This window comes from Trachypithecus francoisi, unplaced genomic scaffold, assembly GCF_009764315.1.
Source record: "Trachypithecus francoisi isolate TF-2019V2 unplaced genomic scaffold, Tfra_2.0 Lachesis_group19, whole genome shotgun sequence".
Classification (NCBI taxonomy): domain Eukaryota; kingdom Metazoa; phylum Chordata; class Mammalia; order Primates; family Cercopithecidae; genus Trachypithecus; species Trachypithecus francoisi.
In genome coordinates this window covers 19922325-19937842 of record NW_022681464.1, presented here as the reverse complement: position 1 = coordinate 19937842, position 15518 = coordinate 19922325, and the positions used below count along the sequence as shown (strand labels likewise).

The following is a 15518-nucleotide window of genomic DNA, read 5'->3' as shown; positions in this document are numbered from 1 at the left end:
AAAAAAGCTCAGAGTCTGTAAGTAAAATAATAGCTTATATGTAGCAAAAATAAATGTCATAAACTATTTATGCCACAGTAAAGATTTTGTAAGAGTCCACCTTTGTCTACAATTTCACCTTCCATCATTTCAGTTACCTACGGTCAGTCTTGGTCCAAAAATATTATATGAAAAGTTCTAGAAATAAACAGTTCCTAAGTTTTAAATTGCATGCTGTTCTGAGTAGCATAATTACATTTTACATAATTACATCTTTTTGTCCATTCCACCCAGGACAAAAATCATCCCTTAATCCAGCGTGCTGTGTACGTTACTGTCCCCATACAATGTGACTGCATAGAAACAACTGTACAGTCATACACTGCATTACATTTTGGCCAACAATGGACTGCATATACAACAGTGGTCCCATAAGACTATAATGGAGCTGCAAAATTCCTATCACCTAGTGACCATTCCTATTGCCTAGTGTAGCCATCCTAGCATCATAGCACAATGCATTGCTCATGTGTTTGTGGTGACAGCCATGCTACCAGTTGTATAAAAGTACAGTAAAATTATGTACAGTATATAATATTTGATAATAAAAATAAATGACTTTGTTACTGGTTTATGTATTTACTACACTTTTTATTGTTAGATTATATTCTATTAAAAAAAAGTTAACTGTAAAATGGCCTCGGGTCCTTCAAGAGGTATACCAGAAGGTATTATCAGATACACAAATACTTACCAGTGTATTACAACTGCCTACAGTATTCACTACAGTAACATGCTATATAGGTTTGTAGCCGAGAAGCAATAGGCTATACCATAAAGCCTCAGTGCGTAGTAGGTACACCGTCTAGGTTTGGGTTAAGTGCATGCTACAATGTTCACACAATGACAAAACGCCTAACTATACATTTCTCAGAATGTATCCCATCGTTAAGTGACACATGACTATATACAGTGTATAAGGTTCAGTATCATCACAAGTTTCAGGCATTCACTATGGGTCTTGGAACACAGGACCTACAGATAAGCAGGGAACTACTGCATTTGCTGAAGTTTGTTTAAATAGTCTCTATTCAAATAATAATTAAAAATGTAAAAATTCATTAATGTTTATTAGTAGGCTAATTAAACAGTATTTTGCATTTACATTAAATAGGTCCGAACATTCCTACAGTCTCTGCCAAGCTCTGGAGGTGTGAATATTTTAGTCATTACTCCAAATCATTTTAACAAGGACAGCTGGTAACTGCTGTAGTTTCCAGAGATACAGGGAGGATTCAGGGAGTACAATACTGGAATAATTGGATGGCAGGGCTGGTGTGCTGGCAAAAATAGAGGCAAGGTCCCAGTCAGATCTGGGCTAACTCAGCAAACTCTGGCACTAACATCTACGACTCCTGATTCGTTCTGAACTTGAGTTGTAGATCTGTGAACTAGCCAAGTAAACACAATGATAAATCCCTTTCTTCAACAGAGACCACAAAAATCTGACAAAACAATCTACACTCTCAACATTAGACAAGCAGAGTTCTCATGCAGTAAGGAAGCATTAGTATAACAAAAAATAGCAACAACAAAACCATAGGAAATACTGAAGGAAAATGAGAAAAGTGAGGCAAAACAAAAGATGAGCAGCATGAAGAGTCAGAACATTCAATATACCTATAAGATTTAAGAAAAAAACTATAAACTGAGAAGCAAAAATAAAAGACAACTTGGGTCTTCCTAATATAAGGGCACATCAGCTATCATGCAAAATTAATGAAAGACCAATATCCAAGATATGTGCTAGTCAGTGTAGGATAAAGGAAAAAAATACAATATCTAGGCCAAAAGACAAAAAGATATTCAGTCAAGCTATTGTCCACGGGTGAACAGGAAGGACAGCACTCTCAGACATGCAAAGACCTGGGCCATTTTTGTTGCTCGTCATGATGTCTTTATTTTTATCCCTTATTTTAAAATTTTAAAATGTAATTTCTCTTTTCTTTTTTCTGGAATATCTTTTCAAGTAAAAAAAAGAAAGTTTTTTTACATTTCTGACACATGAATCAAGTAAAATTTTAAGTGAGAAATAATGCATGAATAATGATAATGAAAACGTTTCAAAATAAAATGTGAAACGTTTCAAAATAAAATTTGAAAGAGGAAAACGTTTCAAAAATAAAATTTCTTAAACAACAACAAAATGATCTATCTAGAATCCTATAAACAAAGTAAGTCCATAAAAAACCATAAGGAAGGAGTCTGAGAGAAAATGATAAAGGGCTATTGTTTCAAGTCATACATTTTCAGTATTTGTGGTTTTCATTATCTTCCTGTGATTTCTGGTACTCCACATTTTCTCCAAAGTGTGAGTATATAAATACACACACACCTACATACACGTACATATATAAAAGAATATATGTATTTGGACAAATTTTTTTTGCTAATTTCTTTAAAAAGCTTATAAATTTCTATTACTGCCAGCATGTATCATAAATATTTAAAATAAAAAAGCTTATAAATTTCTAGCAACTGTCCAGAAGATAGAACAGACTACTCTCAAAACAGTATGTTCCCTTTACACCAGAAACTTCCAGGCAGAAGCTGGCTAAACTATCTCATCTTTCAGGAAAGATTCTAGAATCATATCCAATACAAAGTCCTCATCTTTCAGGAAAGATTCTAGAATCATATCCAATACAAAGTCAGTTAGATGGTCTCCAAATTCTTTCTAGTTCCTGACTATAACAAATATCATCAACCTAAAATGATACCATCACTTACAACAGAAAACCTGATTTTATTTTATTTTATTTTATTTTTTTTTTTTTTGAGACGGAGTCTTGCTCTGTCACCCAGGCTGGAGTGCAGTGGCCAGATCTCAGCTCACTGCATGCTCTGCCTCCCGGGTTTACGCCCTTCTCCTGCCTCAGCCTCCCAAGTAGCTGGGACTACAGGCGCCCGGCACCTTGCCCAGCTAGTTTTTTGTATTTTTTAGTAGAGACGGGGTTTCACCGTGTTAGCCAGGATAGTCTCAATCTCCTGACCTCGTGATCCACCCGTCTCGGCCTCCCAAAGTGCTGGGATTACAGGCTTGAGCCACCGCGCCCGGCCGAAAACCTGATTTTAAACTAGGAAAAGGACTTGAACAGACATTTCCCCAAAGCTAAACAGGCCATGAGCATATGAAAAAGATGTTCAACATCATCAATTATTAGGGAAATGCAAATCAAAACCACAATGAGATACTACCTAATACACATTAGGAGAGCTACTATCAACAAAAACAGAAAACAGCATATGTTGGGGAACCCTTGTGCACTGTTGGTGGGAATGCAAAATGTTGTAGCACTATGGAAACCAGTATGTCAGTTCTCAAGAAAATCTGAAAATAGAATTAATGTATAATCTAACAAATTCAACTTCTCAGTCTATGCCCCCAAGTTGAATGCAGGGTCTCAAAGACATATATATTATATATATATATATATATATATTTTGAGACAGAGTCTCACTCTGTCGCCCAGGCTAGAGTGCAGTGGCGTGATCTCGGCTCACTGCAACCTCCACCTCCCGGGTTCAAGTGATTCTCCTGCCTCAGCCTCTCAAATAGCTGGGACTACAGGCGCCAGCCACCATGCCCGGCTAATTTTTGTGTTTTTAGTAGAAGCAGGGTTTCACTATGTTGGCCAGGCTGGTCTCAAACTCCTGACATAAAATAATCCACCCACAAAGTATTGGGATTACAGGCATGAGCCACGATGCCCAGCCTCAAAGATATTATTTGCACACCAACATTCATAGTAGCATTATTCACAATAGCCAAGAGGTGGAAGCAACCCAAGTATACATCCATGGTCAAATGAAAACATGCAGCGCATACATTCAACGGATTATTATTATTAAAAAGGAAGGATTCTGACGTGTACTACAAATCGGATGAACCTAGAGGGCATTATGCTAAGGAAATAAGCCTGTCACAAAAAGAATACTGTATGCTTTCCCTTATATAAGGTATCTAGAGTAGTCAAATTCATAGAGACTGAAAGAAAAATTGGTGGCTGGGTGAAGGGGGAAATGAGAAATTGTTGTTGAATGGGTAGATACAGAGTTTCAGTTCTGCAATATGAAGAGTTCTAGAAATAAGGTGCAAAATCATGTGAATATAATTAACACGAGTGACCTATATATACTTTAAAAAGCTTAATATGGCAGATTTTATGTGTATTTTACCTGAAGTTTTTTAAAACAGTAAAACAAAACTATACCATCCCTTTGACTGAACCCCGATTTTGGTCTACTAGTTACTTTAAATCACTACATATATTTAAGTAATCTGATAAAAGGCAAAGAGAAAAAAAACTATGTAAAATAAATGCTTCTGATACTTATTACCAAACTGTCCTCCACAGAGTGGACCAAATGAATTTACATCAACAATGTGTTAAGAGTTCCCATTTCCACAACCTCATGTCATTACAAAGAATATCACTTTTTTTCTTTTTTGTTTTGAAACGGAGTTCCGCTCATTGCCCAGGCTGGAGTGCAATGGCGCAATCTTGGCTCACTGCAACCTCCGCCTCCTGAGTTCAAGCGATTCTCCGGCCTCAGCCTCCCGAGAAGCTGGGATTACAGGCATGCGCCACCACGCCCAGCTAATTTTTTATTTTTAGTAGAGATGGAGTTTCTCCATGTTGGTCAGGCTGGTCTTGAATTCCTGACCTCAGGTGATCTGCCCGCCTCGGCTTCCCAAAGTGCTGGGATTACAGGCATGAGCCATCATGACCAGGCTGTTTTCTTAAACTGTCACTAACTCAAGCATGAAAACCATATCTCCTTATTGCTTTTTCTTTTTCTTTTCTTTCACTTCTAGGAATTTATGAGAAGACTATCACAGATAAGCCAAAACTTAGCTGAAGGGTGATTCAGAGAAATGTTTCCAGTATCAAACTGGAAGTAACATAAATGCCAAAAGGTGATTTAAAGCAACGTTCTTCAAGAGCAAGGAACTGGAAGAAATATAAACACTAAACAGTTAGCTGGCTAAACAAATACTACTTCTATAGAACAATATAACTTAGCCATTAAATGAAATTTATAATCAGAAAATGTTTATAGTAAATGTGCAAAAAGACACCATATAAAATGGCATGTACAGTCTGATTCTATCCTTCTAAATCTCGTCAAAGGTTATTTAATGGGTGATAAAAATTTCAGATGGTATCTGCACGTGCTTATCAATGGTTTTTCAACTATGATAAGCATGTACTACTTTTGCAGTTAAAAAAAAAAAAAAAGTTAGATGTGGTGGCTCACACCTGTAATCCCAGCACTTTGGGAGGTGAAGGCAGGTGGATCACCTGAGCCCAGCAGTATGAGACCAGCCTGCGTAACATGGTGAAACACTGTCTCTACAAAAAGCACACAAATTAGTCGAGCGTTGTGGCATTCGCCTGTAGTCCCAGCTACTCGCGGGAGGCTGATCCCGAGGCCTGTGAGGTCAAGGGTGCAGTGAATCATGATTGTGCCACTGTGCTCCAACCTAGGTAACAGAGTGAGACCTTGTCTCAAAACACACACACACTTCACAGCTACCACCCACTATAGTTCAGGCTTTTACTGCTCAGAACATAGATTTTTCTAATTAAGTTTCATCTGGTCTGCCTACTGCAAATCTCTCTCCAATCTAATCCACTCAGCAACTACAACCATTTTCAGACACTGCCAACACCACCACTCCTTTCTTCCCTTTGGCCTGTTATCAACCTCTACTGGGCCTGACATTCAAGCGCACTCCACAATGTGGCTCCAAACTACTTTTCAGTCTCATCTAACTTCTAAGAACTGATACAGTAACAACAAAATGTAGTCTTTGTTACCAGTTTATTCAGGACTTCCTTTGTCTCACGAAAGCGTAACTGCCAATATGCATCATTGTTTTAACCATCAGAGTTCCATGAACGCCTCTCTTGACAGTTATTAGTATTAGTATTACATTTCCATTCCATGAAAGAGTGAACAGGCACAAAGGGCAATAGAGTGTAAATTCCTCTCTGTTACAGACTTTCATGTAAAAGAATGAACACTGGCTTAAGGACTCTGGTTTCATCTGTAGCTCCACCTCTTCCACTAGATGGCACTTTTACTCTTTACAAATTCAGTACTTATACAATGCTATGGATTACTACCATTCATTTCTTATTCATGTTATTCTCACATATTGTTAGCGTTATTCTCCTACAGAAGGGAAAAAAACACAAGCTGGTAAAATAATTCTACAATTTCAAAATGATCATTTACTCCTTTGTTCAAAATGCTCAACTGCAGCTCTACAGACTGCATGCCTTGAACACACAGCCCACTTAAGACTTTTTAAGTATTAAAAACTCTGCTAAAATGATGTAATCAATTATGCTGGATATAATTTTAGTCAAAATCCTCAAGGGTCTTTCAATCATTTTTATTTATTAAAGTATCATTCTTTCCTGATTTAGTTACAAATAAGTTACCAATTTAAAATATATATCTCCTGCAAGTTACATTTCTAATGGCATTCATTTACTTAACACAAACACCTGAGTGCCTACCAAGCGACAGAAACTACTCTAGGCATTGAGGGTATGGCAACAAACATGAAAAACAAAACAAGGTTATCTCATGAAACTAACATCCTAGTGGCAGGTGCACATGAACTAAGTATATAAAGTATTAATAGAAATAAATAATATGGAAAAAAAAACAAAAACCAAAATGACAATGTAATACAGTTGGGAAGAGGAGGCCAGAGGAATGGGTAGTAGGTGGGACCAAAAGAAAAGGATGTAGGACTCTCTGAAGACCTGACATAGGAATGTAAACCTGAGTGGAAAAGGAGCCAGCTAAGGAAATAGCAGAAGGCAAGAGCATTCCAGTCTCTCTCTGTTAACAATCAGCAAAGCAAGAACTCCGGTTTTAGAACACGCTTGATACGCCTGAAAAACAAAATGCACGCCAAGGAGATGATACAAGATGAGGTTAAACGGTGTCTGATATGAGTTCAAAATAAGATCCAAAAGTGTATTGGGGAACCACTGATGAGTTTTTAAAGAGGGGTGTGATGGGATCTTATTTCTTAGAAGATCCATATGGTTGCAATGATGTAGGAAGTTGTGAGAGGGAGCAGGAAGATCATCTTTTAAGCTAGGTAATACATGACAACCACTTAGACGGGGGTCGTTTGGCAGCAGTTATGAAATACATACATTACAGTTAATTCTTAATAATTACTTAAGACATAAAAAGTTCCATTTATATGACAGAGCAAACTCATGTTTATCTGCTCCCTCCCAATAAGTCACTAAAATAATAAAGCAATTTACACAGGCAGAAATCCATAAGCAGAGGAAAGTGGACCACAGCACACAGATGTCAAGAACCTGCTGGAAGGCCAGGTGTGGTGGCTCACGCCTGTAATCTCAGCACTCTGGGAGGCTGAGGTGGGCAGATCAACTGAGGTCAGGAGTTTGAGACAAGCCTGGCCAACATGGTGAAACCCTGTCTCTGCTAAAAACACAAAAATTAGACAGCCGTGATGGCACGCACCCGTAATCCCAGCTACTCAGGAGGCTGAATCAGGAGAATCGCTTGAACCCAGGAGGCAGAGGTTGCAGTGGGCTGAGATCATGCCACTACACTCCAGCCTAGGTGACAGAGTGAGACTCCATTTGAAAGAAGGAAAGGGAAAGGGAAAGGAAGAACGAACATGTTGGAAGATGAGGACAACTGCAACAGGAAATAATGACCAAAAGTAATGCAATTCATCCCGAGGATTGTGGATAGGTTCCGGACTTTGAAGTACCAGGCTTCTTAATATGTAACGATGAGTCTTAAGGTTGACAACGAGGATCAACTAAAACTCTTTACACAAATCTGGTAAAATCCTATCCCATAGACTAAAAGATGGAAGATAAGAAACTCAGCAAAACAGTGTGTGCATTTAGGGACCCAAATCACAGTGCTAAGAGGTAAAGCACTGTTCTAAAGACAGATGTCCTATGTTATCTAACCAGTAAATCTGAGGTGTTTCCCTCTGGAGAAAATGAATGGCCTTGGGCAGAAGACATACAGATAATACTCAGAAATCATAAAAGACGGCAATAAGACTGGTAACAAGGATCAAGTCTTTAACATGAATCAGCCATTTCATCTTTAGAAATTTATCAGAAGAATTAATGGTATCGACATATATGAGTGAAAAGTTAACTAAAGAGATGTTCCCTGAAATTGTTAAGAATATAAAAGCAATAAAAATAGACAGTCTGAGCAACATAGCAAAACCTTCTCTCTGCAAAAAATAAAATAAAAAATTGGCCAGGCGTGGTGATGTACACTTGTAGTCCTAGCTACTTGGGAGGCTGAGGCAGGAGGAGTGTGAGGTTACAGTGAACCGATCTTGCCACTGTACTCCAGTGTGGATGACAAAGTGAGATCTTGTCTATTAAAAAAAAAAAAAAGTAACGAGAACAGTTAAATAAATTGTGATACATCCATATATTAAAAGAAAAACAATGACATGTAAGATGTATATAATGTATTACATGAAAACAAAAGGACAGAAAATACAGAGTCCCTAAACAGGGCTAAGTCTTTTGCTTAAGAAACTTTTTCCCTATGATGGAAATAGATTACTTGTATCATTAACAACTAAAAGACTCGATTCCTGAAAAAACTGAGTTGAACCTAAAATATTTTAGACAATATTTAGACCTCAAAAATATAAATCAAGAAACTAGTCACATGCTTCTTTGAAACATCCACAGAGCTGCATCTTACCAAATTCTAAATTTAAATCAAATACAGGCATACCTTGTTTTATCATGCTTCATTTTAATGCACTTTCAAGATATTGTGTTTTCTTATAAGCTGAGTTTGTGGCAACCCGGCACCAAACAAGTCTACAGGTACCATTTTCCCAACAGCATGTGCTCACTTAAGTGTCTGTCAAATTTTGGTATTTCTTGTGCTATTTCAAACTGCTTCACTCTTCTTATGCATTATGGTAATCTGTGATGAGTGATTTAAGACAGCAAACTTAATCCACACACATTGTCTGTGTTCTCACTGCTCCAGTGACTGGCTGTCCCTGTCTCTCTCCCTCCCTATTTGCTGAGACACAATATTGGAATTGGGTCAATTAAGAATCCTACAGGTATCTCACTTTAAACCAAAAGCTAGAAGTGATTAAGCTTAGTGAGGAAGGCATGTCAAAAGCCAAAACAGGCCAAAAGTTAGGCCACTTGCACCAATTAGCCAAGTTGTAAATGCAAAGGCAAAGTTCTCGAAGGAAACTAAAATCGCCACTCCAGGCCAGGTGTGCTGGCTCATGTCTGTAATCTTAACACTTTGGGAGGCCAAGGCAGGAGGACTGTTTAAGTCCAGAAGGTCAAGACCAGCCTGGGCAACATAGTGAGACCCTGTCTCTACAAAAAAATTAAAAATTAGCCAGGCATGGTGTCACATGCCTCTATTTCCAGCTACTCAGGAGGCTGAAGTACGATTGCTAGAGCCCAGGAGGTTGAAGTTGCAGTGAGCCGTGATCAAGCCACTGCGCTCAAGCCTGGACAAGAGTGACACAATATCTCAAAAAAAAGTGGGGGGCTACTCTAGTGTACACACAAATAAGAAAGCGAAACAGCCTTACTGGTAGAAAGTTTTAGTAGTCTGGATAGAAGATCAAACCAGCCACATTCCCTTAAACCAAAGCCTAATCCAGAGCAAGGCCCGAACTCTCAATTCTATGAGGCCTGAGAGAGGTAAAGAAACTACAGAAGCCAAGCTTGAAATTAGCAGAGGGTTTATGGGGTTTATGGAAAGAAGCTGTCTCCATAACTTCAAAGTACAAAGTGAAGCAGCAAGTGGATATAAAAACTGCATCAAGTTACCTAGAGGCTCTAGCTAAGGTCGTTGATGACGGTGGCTACACTAAACAACAGATTTTCCTGTAGAAAAAGAGCCTGGTACTAGAAGAAGATGCCATCTGGGACTTTCACAGCTAGAGAAAAATAAATGCCTGGCTTCAAAGCTTCAACAAACAAGCTGACCCCCATTAGGAGCTAAAGTAGCTGATGACTTTTAAGTAGAGGCCAATGTTCATTTACCATTCTGAAAATTCTAAGGTCCTTAAGAATTAATTATGCTAAATTTACTCTGCCTATGCTCTATAAATGAAACAAGTATGGATGACAATATATCTATTTACAGTATAGTTTACTGAATATTTTAAGCCCACTGTTGAGACCTGTAAAATATTACTATTGGCCAGATGTAGTGATTCCCACCTGTAGTCACAGCACTTTGGGAGGCCAAGGTGGGAGGGCTGCTTGACCCAAGAGTTCAAGACTAGCCTGGGCAACACAGCGGGAACCCTTCTTTACAAAACATTTACAAATTAGCCAGGCATGGTGGCACACACCTGCAGTCCTAGCTACTTGGGAGACTGAAGCAGGAAGGTAACTTGTACTCATGAGTTCAAGGTTATGGTGAGCTGTGATTGCATGACCACTCCAGCCTGGGCAACAGAACAAGAGCCTGTCTCCAAAATAACAACAGTAATGAATTACTATTCATTGACAACGTACCTGGTCACCCAAGAGCTCTGATGAAGACGCACAATGTGACTAGTGTTCATCCTGCTAACACGTGTTCTGCCACTTATAGATCAAAGAGTAATTTCGACATTCAAGTCTCACTATTTAAGAAATATATTTCATAAGGCCATATAGCTGCCATAGTGACTTCTGTGATGAATATGGGCAAAGTAAACTGAAAACTTTCAGAAAATGATTCATGATTCTAGATGGCATTAAGAATATTCATGATTCATGGGAGGAGATAAAATACCAACATTAACAGGAGTTTGGAAGAAGTTTATTCCAATTCTCATGACTGACTTTGTGGGGTTCAAGACTTCAGTGGTAGAAATAACTGTGGATCTCCTGCAAATAGCAAGAGAATGAGAAACAGAAGTGGAGCCTGAAGATGTGACTGAATTGCTCCAATCTCATAAAACTTGTTGATGAGGAGTTGCTCCTTATGGATGAGCAAAAAAAGTGGTTTCCTGAGACAGAATCTACTCCTAGTGGAGGTGAAATGACAACAAGGATTTACTAGATAAAGCAGTAGCAGGTCTTGAGAAAATTGATTCTAATTTTGAAAGAAGTTCCACTGTAGGCAAAATGCTATCAAATTTACTGCATCCTACAGAGAAATCTTCCAAGAAAGAAGTCAATTGATACAGCAAACTTTATCACTGTGTTAATAAATTGCCACAGCCACCCCATCCTTCAGCAATCACCACCCTAATCAGTCAACAGCCATCAATATCGAGGCAAGACCCTCCACTAGCAAAGAGGATGACTAACAGAAGGCTCAGATGATTAATTTTTAGCAATGAAATATTTTTAACTAAGAAATACACATTTTTATGCGTAATGCTAATGCACACTTAGACAACAGTAAAGTGTAAACATAACTTTTGTATGTACTAGGAAACAATGTCAAAATCAAAATGTCATTTTAATTCTCCTATTCATGTATGCCTTCCAAGACAATAAGCTAACCGAACAAGTTTATACAATACTTTCAACTTCAGAATGGCAACATGATTCCTATAGCAATCCCTAAAATAAATAAATGTAAACTAAATTTATTAATAGTCTATTTTAACAGTTATCTGCTGTATGTGTGCGTGTGTGTGTGACGGAGTCTCGCTCTGTCGCCCAGTCTGGAAGGCAGTGATGTGATCTCAGCTCACACTGCAACCTCCACCTCATGTTGGCCATGCTGGTCTTGAACTCCTGACCTCAAGTGATTCACCCAGCTCAGCTTCCCAAAGTGATGAGATTACAGGTGTGAACCACCACACCTGGCCCAACAGTTATCTGCTTCTGTTTGTAACCAACTATAGTCAGAAGTTTTAAAAATAATGATTAATGATTTCTTAAAACATAAATTTTAGACCACTTCAGGTTTTCATTCATTACACATGCTTTAATAATGGCTTCCTTAAGAAATATGAAATGGCCAATTCCTGAATTGATACTTTAAATTTATATTCCATTTTCAAAAAAGCTGCAACTAATGATACATCAGTATCTGGTCAATCACAGTTAATGTTCAAAGTTACATAGTGGATGAAAATTATTTGATGGTATCACAGCTGATTCAGAAAATATAAATCTTCGCCTCTCAGTCTCAACTTCAAAGTGATGCCACCTACTTGGTACAAAAAAGTCTAAATATCTCAAATCATTTCCACATCTTCTACAAAGGAATAACACAGTTCTAAGTGATAATTTACAAAGAGTTCTGTGGAATAACTTTCAAGTTTATTTCTCTACTTGTAAAGAGTATTTCTTTACTTGTTAAAAAAAAACAGCTGAACATAATTGATTTCTTCTTTATAATATAAAATCCAGTTATGCAGAACAACAACAACAAAAGTTCCTAGAAGGCTTTATTTCAAGACAGTAATTACCTCTGAGGAGAGAGGGAGCAGAAAAAGTTGGAAAAATAGGGCTTTAGCATTTGCTGTAATCTTAAATTTAAGTAAAAACAGGAAGCAAATGTGTCTTTTTGATGAAGTGCACTGGCTCTGGAGGCAGATTCTCTGGGTTCCAAACAACTCACTAGCTCTTTGTGACCTTAGGCAAGTTAATCTCCCTGTGCCTCAGTTCTGTATCTATCAAATGTGGATAATACATCCTGCTGTATAAGATTAAATGAGTGGATTATGTGAAGTGCCGAGAAAAGTACCTGACACATGAATGTTAACATTATTATTATCATCAGCCTCATTATCTATGACTGTTATTATCAGCCTCATAATCTATGACTACGAACTATGAAATGTGGCTGCAAGGCACTGGGAAAAGAGGGGATTACGGGGAGTGACATCTCATCTATTTTCTACAGTTACACTTCAAATGTAAGTTCTATTTTTGTAAACAGTGACAAAAGACCATCATCATAAGTGAGAAAGTATAAAGAAGAATAAAGTTACAGTCTTCTCTTCAATTTTCAAAAACATGAGACAATACAGGCTTTGGGGTTTGATATTTATTTTTAGCAGGAAGAATACACTAATGGTGATGACATCGTTAGAAGATACGCCCATGTCCAATATCTGCAACAGAAGCTCAATAGAAGTTAAAGAAACCGTACTAAAACACTAAAGACAAAAATTGTATGACATTACTTACCCTTAATTCTGTGGACAATAAAACAAGTAACACTATGTTTAAGATTGAGGTTTCATCACAAGGTGAAATACTGGCAAGTTAATTATCAAAACCATCTTTTCCTTTCCACATAGAAGTGGGCAACATCTTCAAAGGTAGAGCATAGTGCCCGCCAACAATTATCATCTGAGGGTATTTACATGAGCAGAGAAGGAGTAAACTGAAAAGGAGTAGTGCTAACTTGAGAGCCGGGAATTTGAGGTGGGAATAATTAAGTAGCAGCTCTCATAGGTAGCAATGGCAATCTAATCTAAGCACCATTTTTGGCACAATTAGAGACTGCTGAATCAATAACTAAACACGAATAAAAATAATTTAATGGGGTAGTACCATAACATTCCTACAGATTTACAGTGAGCTTTCTGTAAATAAAGGGATTCAAATAAGAAATTCTCCTACATATTATTACAGTAAGAAATTGCCACAACAATACAAGTTAAACAATAACTCAGCAACTGAAAGATTTTTTTACATAAAACCAAATCTGGCTCATGTATCCCTAACAATTGCTACTCTAATCAAAGGAAATATGAGTATTTTTTTTTATTATCTCCTGCACTCCCAGATTTCTCATCAGCAGTACTAATTATTACTCAATTTACAGGCGCAATGAATTTCTACCTAAAGGTGTGAGCCGGGAGTGGGGCTGGGAACACGTAAGCATTAGAATCGGTGGGTGGAATTAAGGGAGTAATTTAAAGACTTAATGGTGTACCTAAAAGACTACATCTTCTCAAAACAAAAACTAAATAAATCCTACTACAAGTTACTGCCACCTGCTATTTTCCTATTATTTCTGTGATAGATAAGGGTTAAATTGATAAGACAAATTACAGTTGCATGGAATTTCACAAGAATAATTTTTAAATGCAACCAATTTTGCTAATTAAAAATTTCTAAGTTTACTTGCAAGGTTAATTTGGTTCAAGTAGAAGAAAAACCATTAATACAAGGAGAAGCTTACCTAGGCTACTGCCTAAAAAGGTCTATGTTAAAAAATGCAAAATGTGCATATAGATTAAAATATTTTAAAATTCCTAACAAAAAGTAAATTAAATAAATAAGCACTAAAGAAGAAAAAGGTTACGCACTTCCAATTTATGCTCTTTCTCTGCAAGGGCTTCCTTTTGACAACGAAGAAAATCTGCTAACATTCGAGTGAGTTGCTTCCTATCATCTATTTCTGCTGCCAATCTGCCATTGTAATCTGCCAGCAACATACACGCATCCTCTACCATTTTGGAAAGCCTTTCTCCAGATTCTTTATCTAAGAAAAGCACAGGATAATAAAATATTATACAACAAAAACAATGACATATGCTGTTCTCTCATCCAACTCCCAAAAAAGTTCTGCATCACATTTTATTTTCTTACCTGTTATTTTATCTAATAGAGATACTTCTTGAACTTCAACAGGTAAAGAAGCTATCCTCTGATGAACTGCTGCATCACCTGAGGCTGCATTTTCTAGATCTTGTAATGCTCTAACGAGATCTAGAGTCTAAAAAGTACACAACTTCAGAACCAAAACAAATTAAGCTTAAACAAGTGCAAAAGACTTCAATTTCATATTCTTTCATCCCTATGGGCTATTTACTAGCACAAAGCTTCTAATATAAACTGCTTTTGAAGACAATCAATTTCTTTTATATATTAAGAAAAAAGGAAGCTATACTATGTTAGGTGTTGAAAATATAAACAAGACAAGGCCCTAGACCTTGAAGACAGCTTACTCCAGTGGTAGAGACAGAGTGTAAAAATAATTATCTGAGTACTAAAATGAGGTAAGCAACTGATTTATATGGCAAATACATCAGTGGTAAAAGAGAAGGTAGACTTTAACTTCAACCTAGAGAATACAAGTTTTATGTATGATATATTCATTACATTATCATTGTACACGAGCTTTTTTTTAGTATTAAATTGGATATTAGGGAAAGAGGGTTACAAATCATCTACTACAACACAGAAGAGTCTCCCACATTTCATTTCTAAATGCTGTAATTAAAGCCCAAGAGAAATGAAGCTCTGGAATATGTTCAAATATGGTATCTTCAACTATCCAATGGCTTGTTAATAAGATCATTAAAATATTTCAAAATTCCATAATCTGATGACTAGTATTTACATACTGCTTAACCAGTACTGCAATTATTTTATCATTAAAATATTTTAATTCCACTGTTTTCATACAAGCTATAATTAGGAGGGAAGAGCAACTCTTTGCTGGTGATTTCACAATTCATAATGTCTATA

General features: G+C 37.2%; 1 protein-coding gene across 2 annotated transcripts in view; it reads right to left on the bottom strand.

The window, feature by feature from the left end:
- The window catches only part of RPRD1A (regulation of nuclear pre-mRNA domain containing 1A), a 77939-nt gene that overhangs the window by 22284 nt on the left and 40137 nt on the right, over nucleotides 1-15518 (bottom strand). For both annotated transcript variants that reach the window (XM_033177953.1, XM_033177952.1), the window contains exons 5-6: nucleotides 14637-14763; nucleotides 14354-14529 (exon numbers count right to left, since the gene is read on the bottom strand). In XM_033177953.1, coding sequence (XP_033033844.1) covers nucleotides 14354-14529; nucleotides 14637-14763 — 303 coding nt within the window. The remainder of the gene's footprint in view (nucleotides 1-14353; nucleotides 14530-14636; nucleotides 14764-15518) is intronic.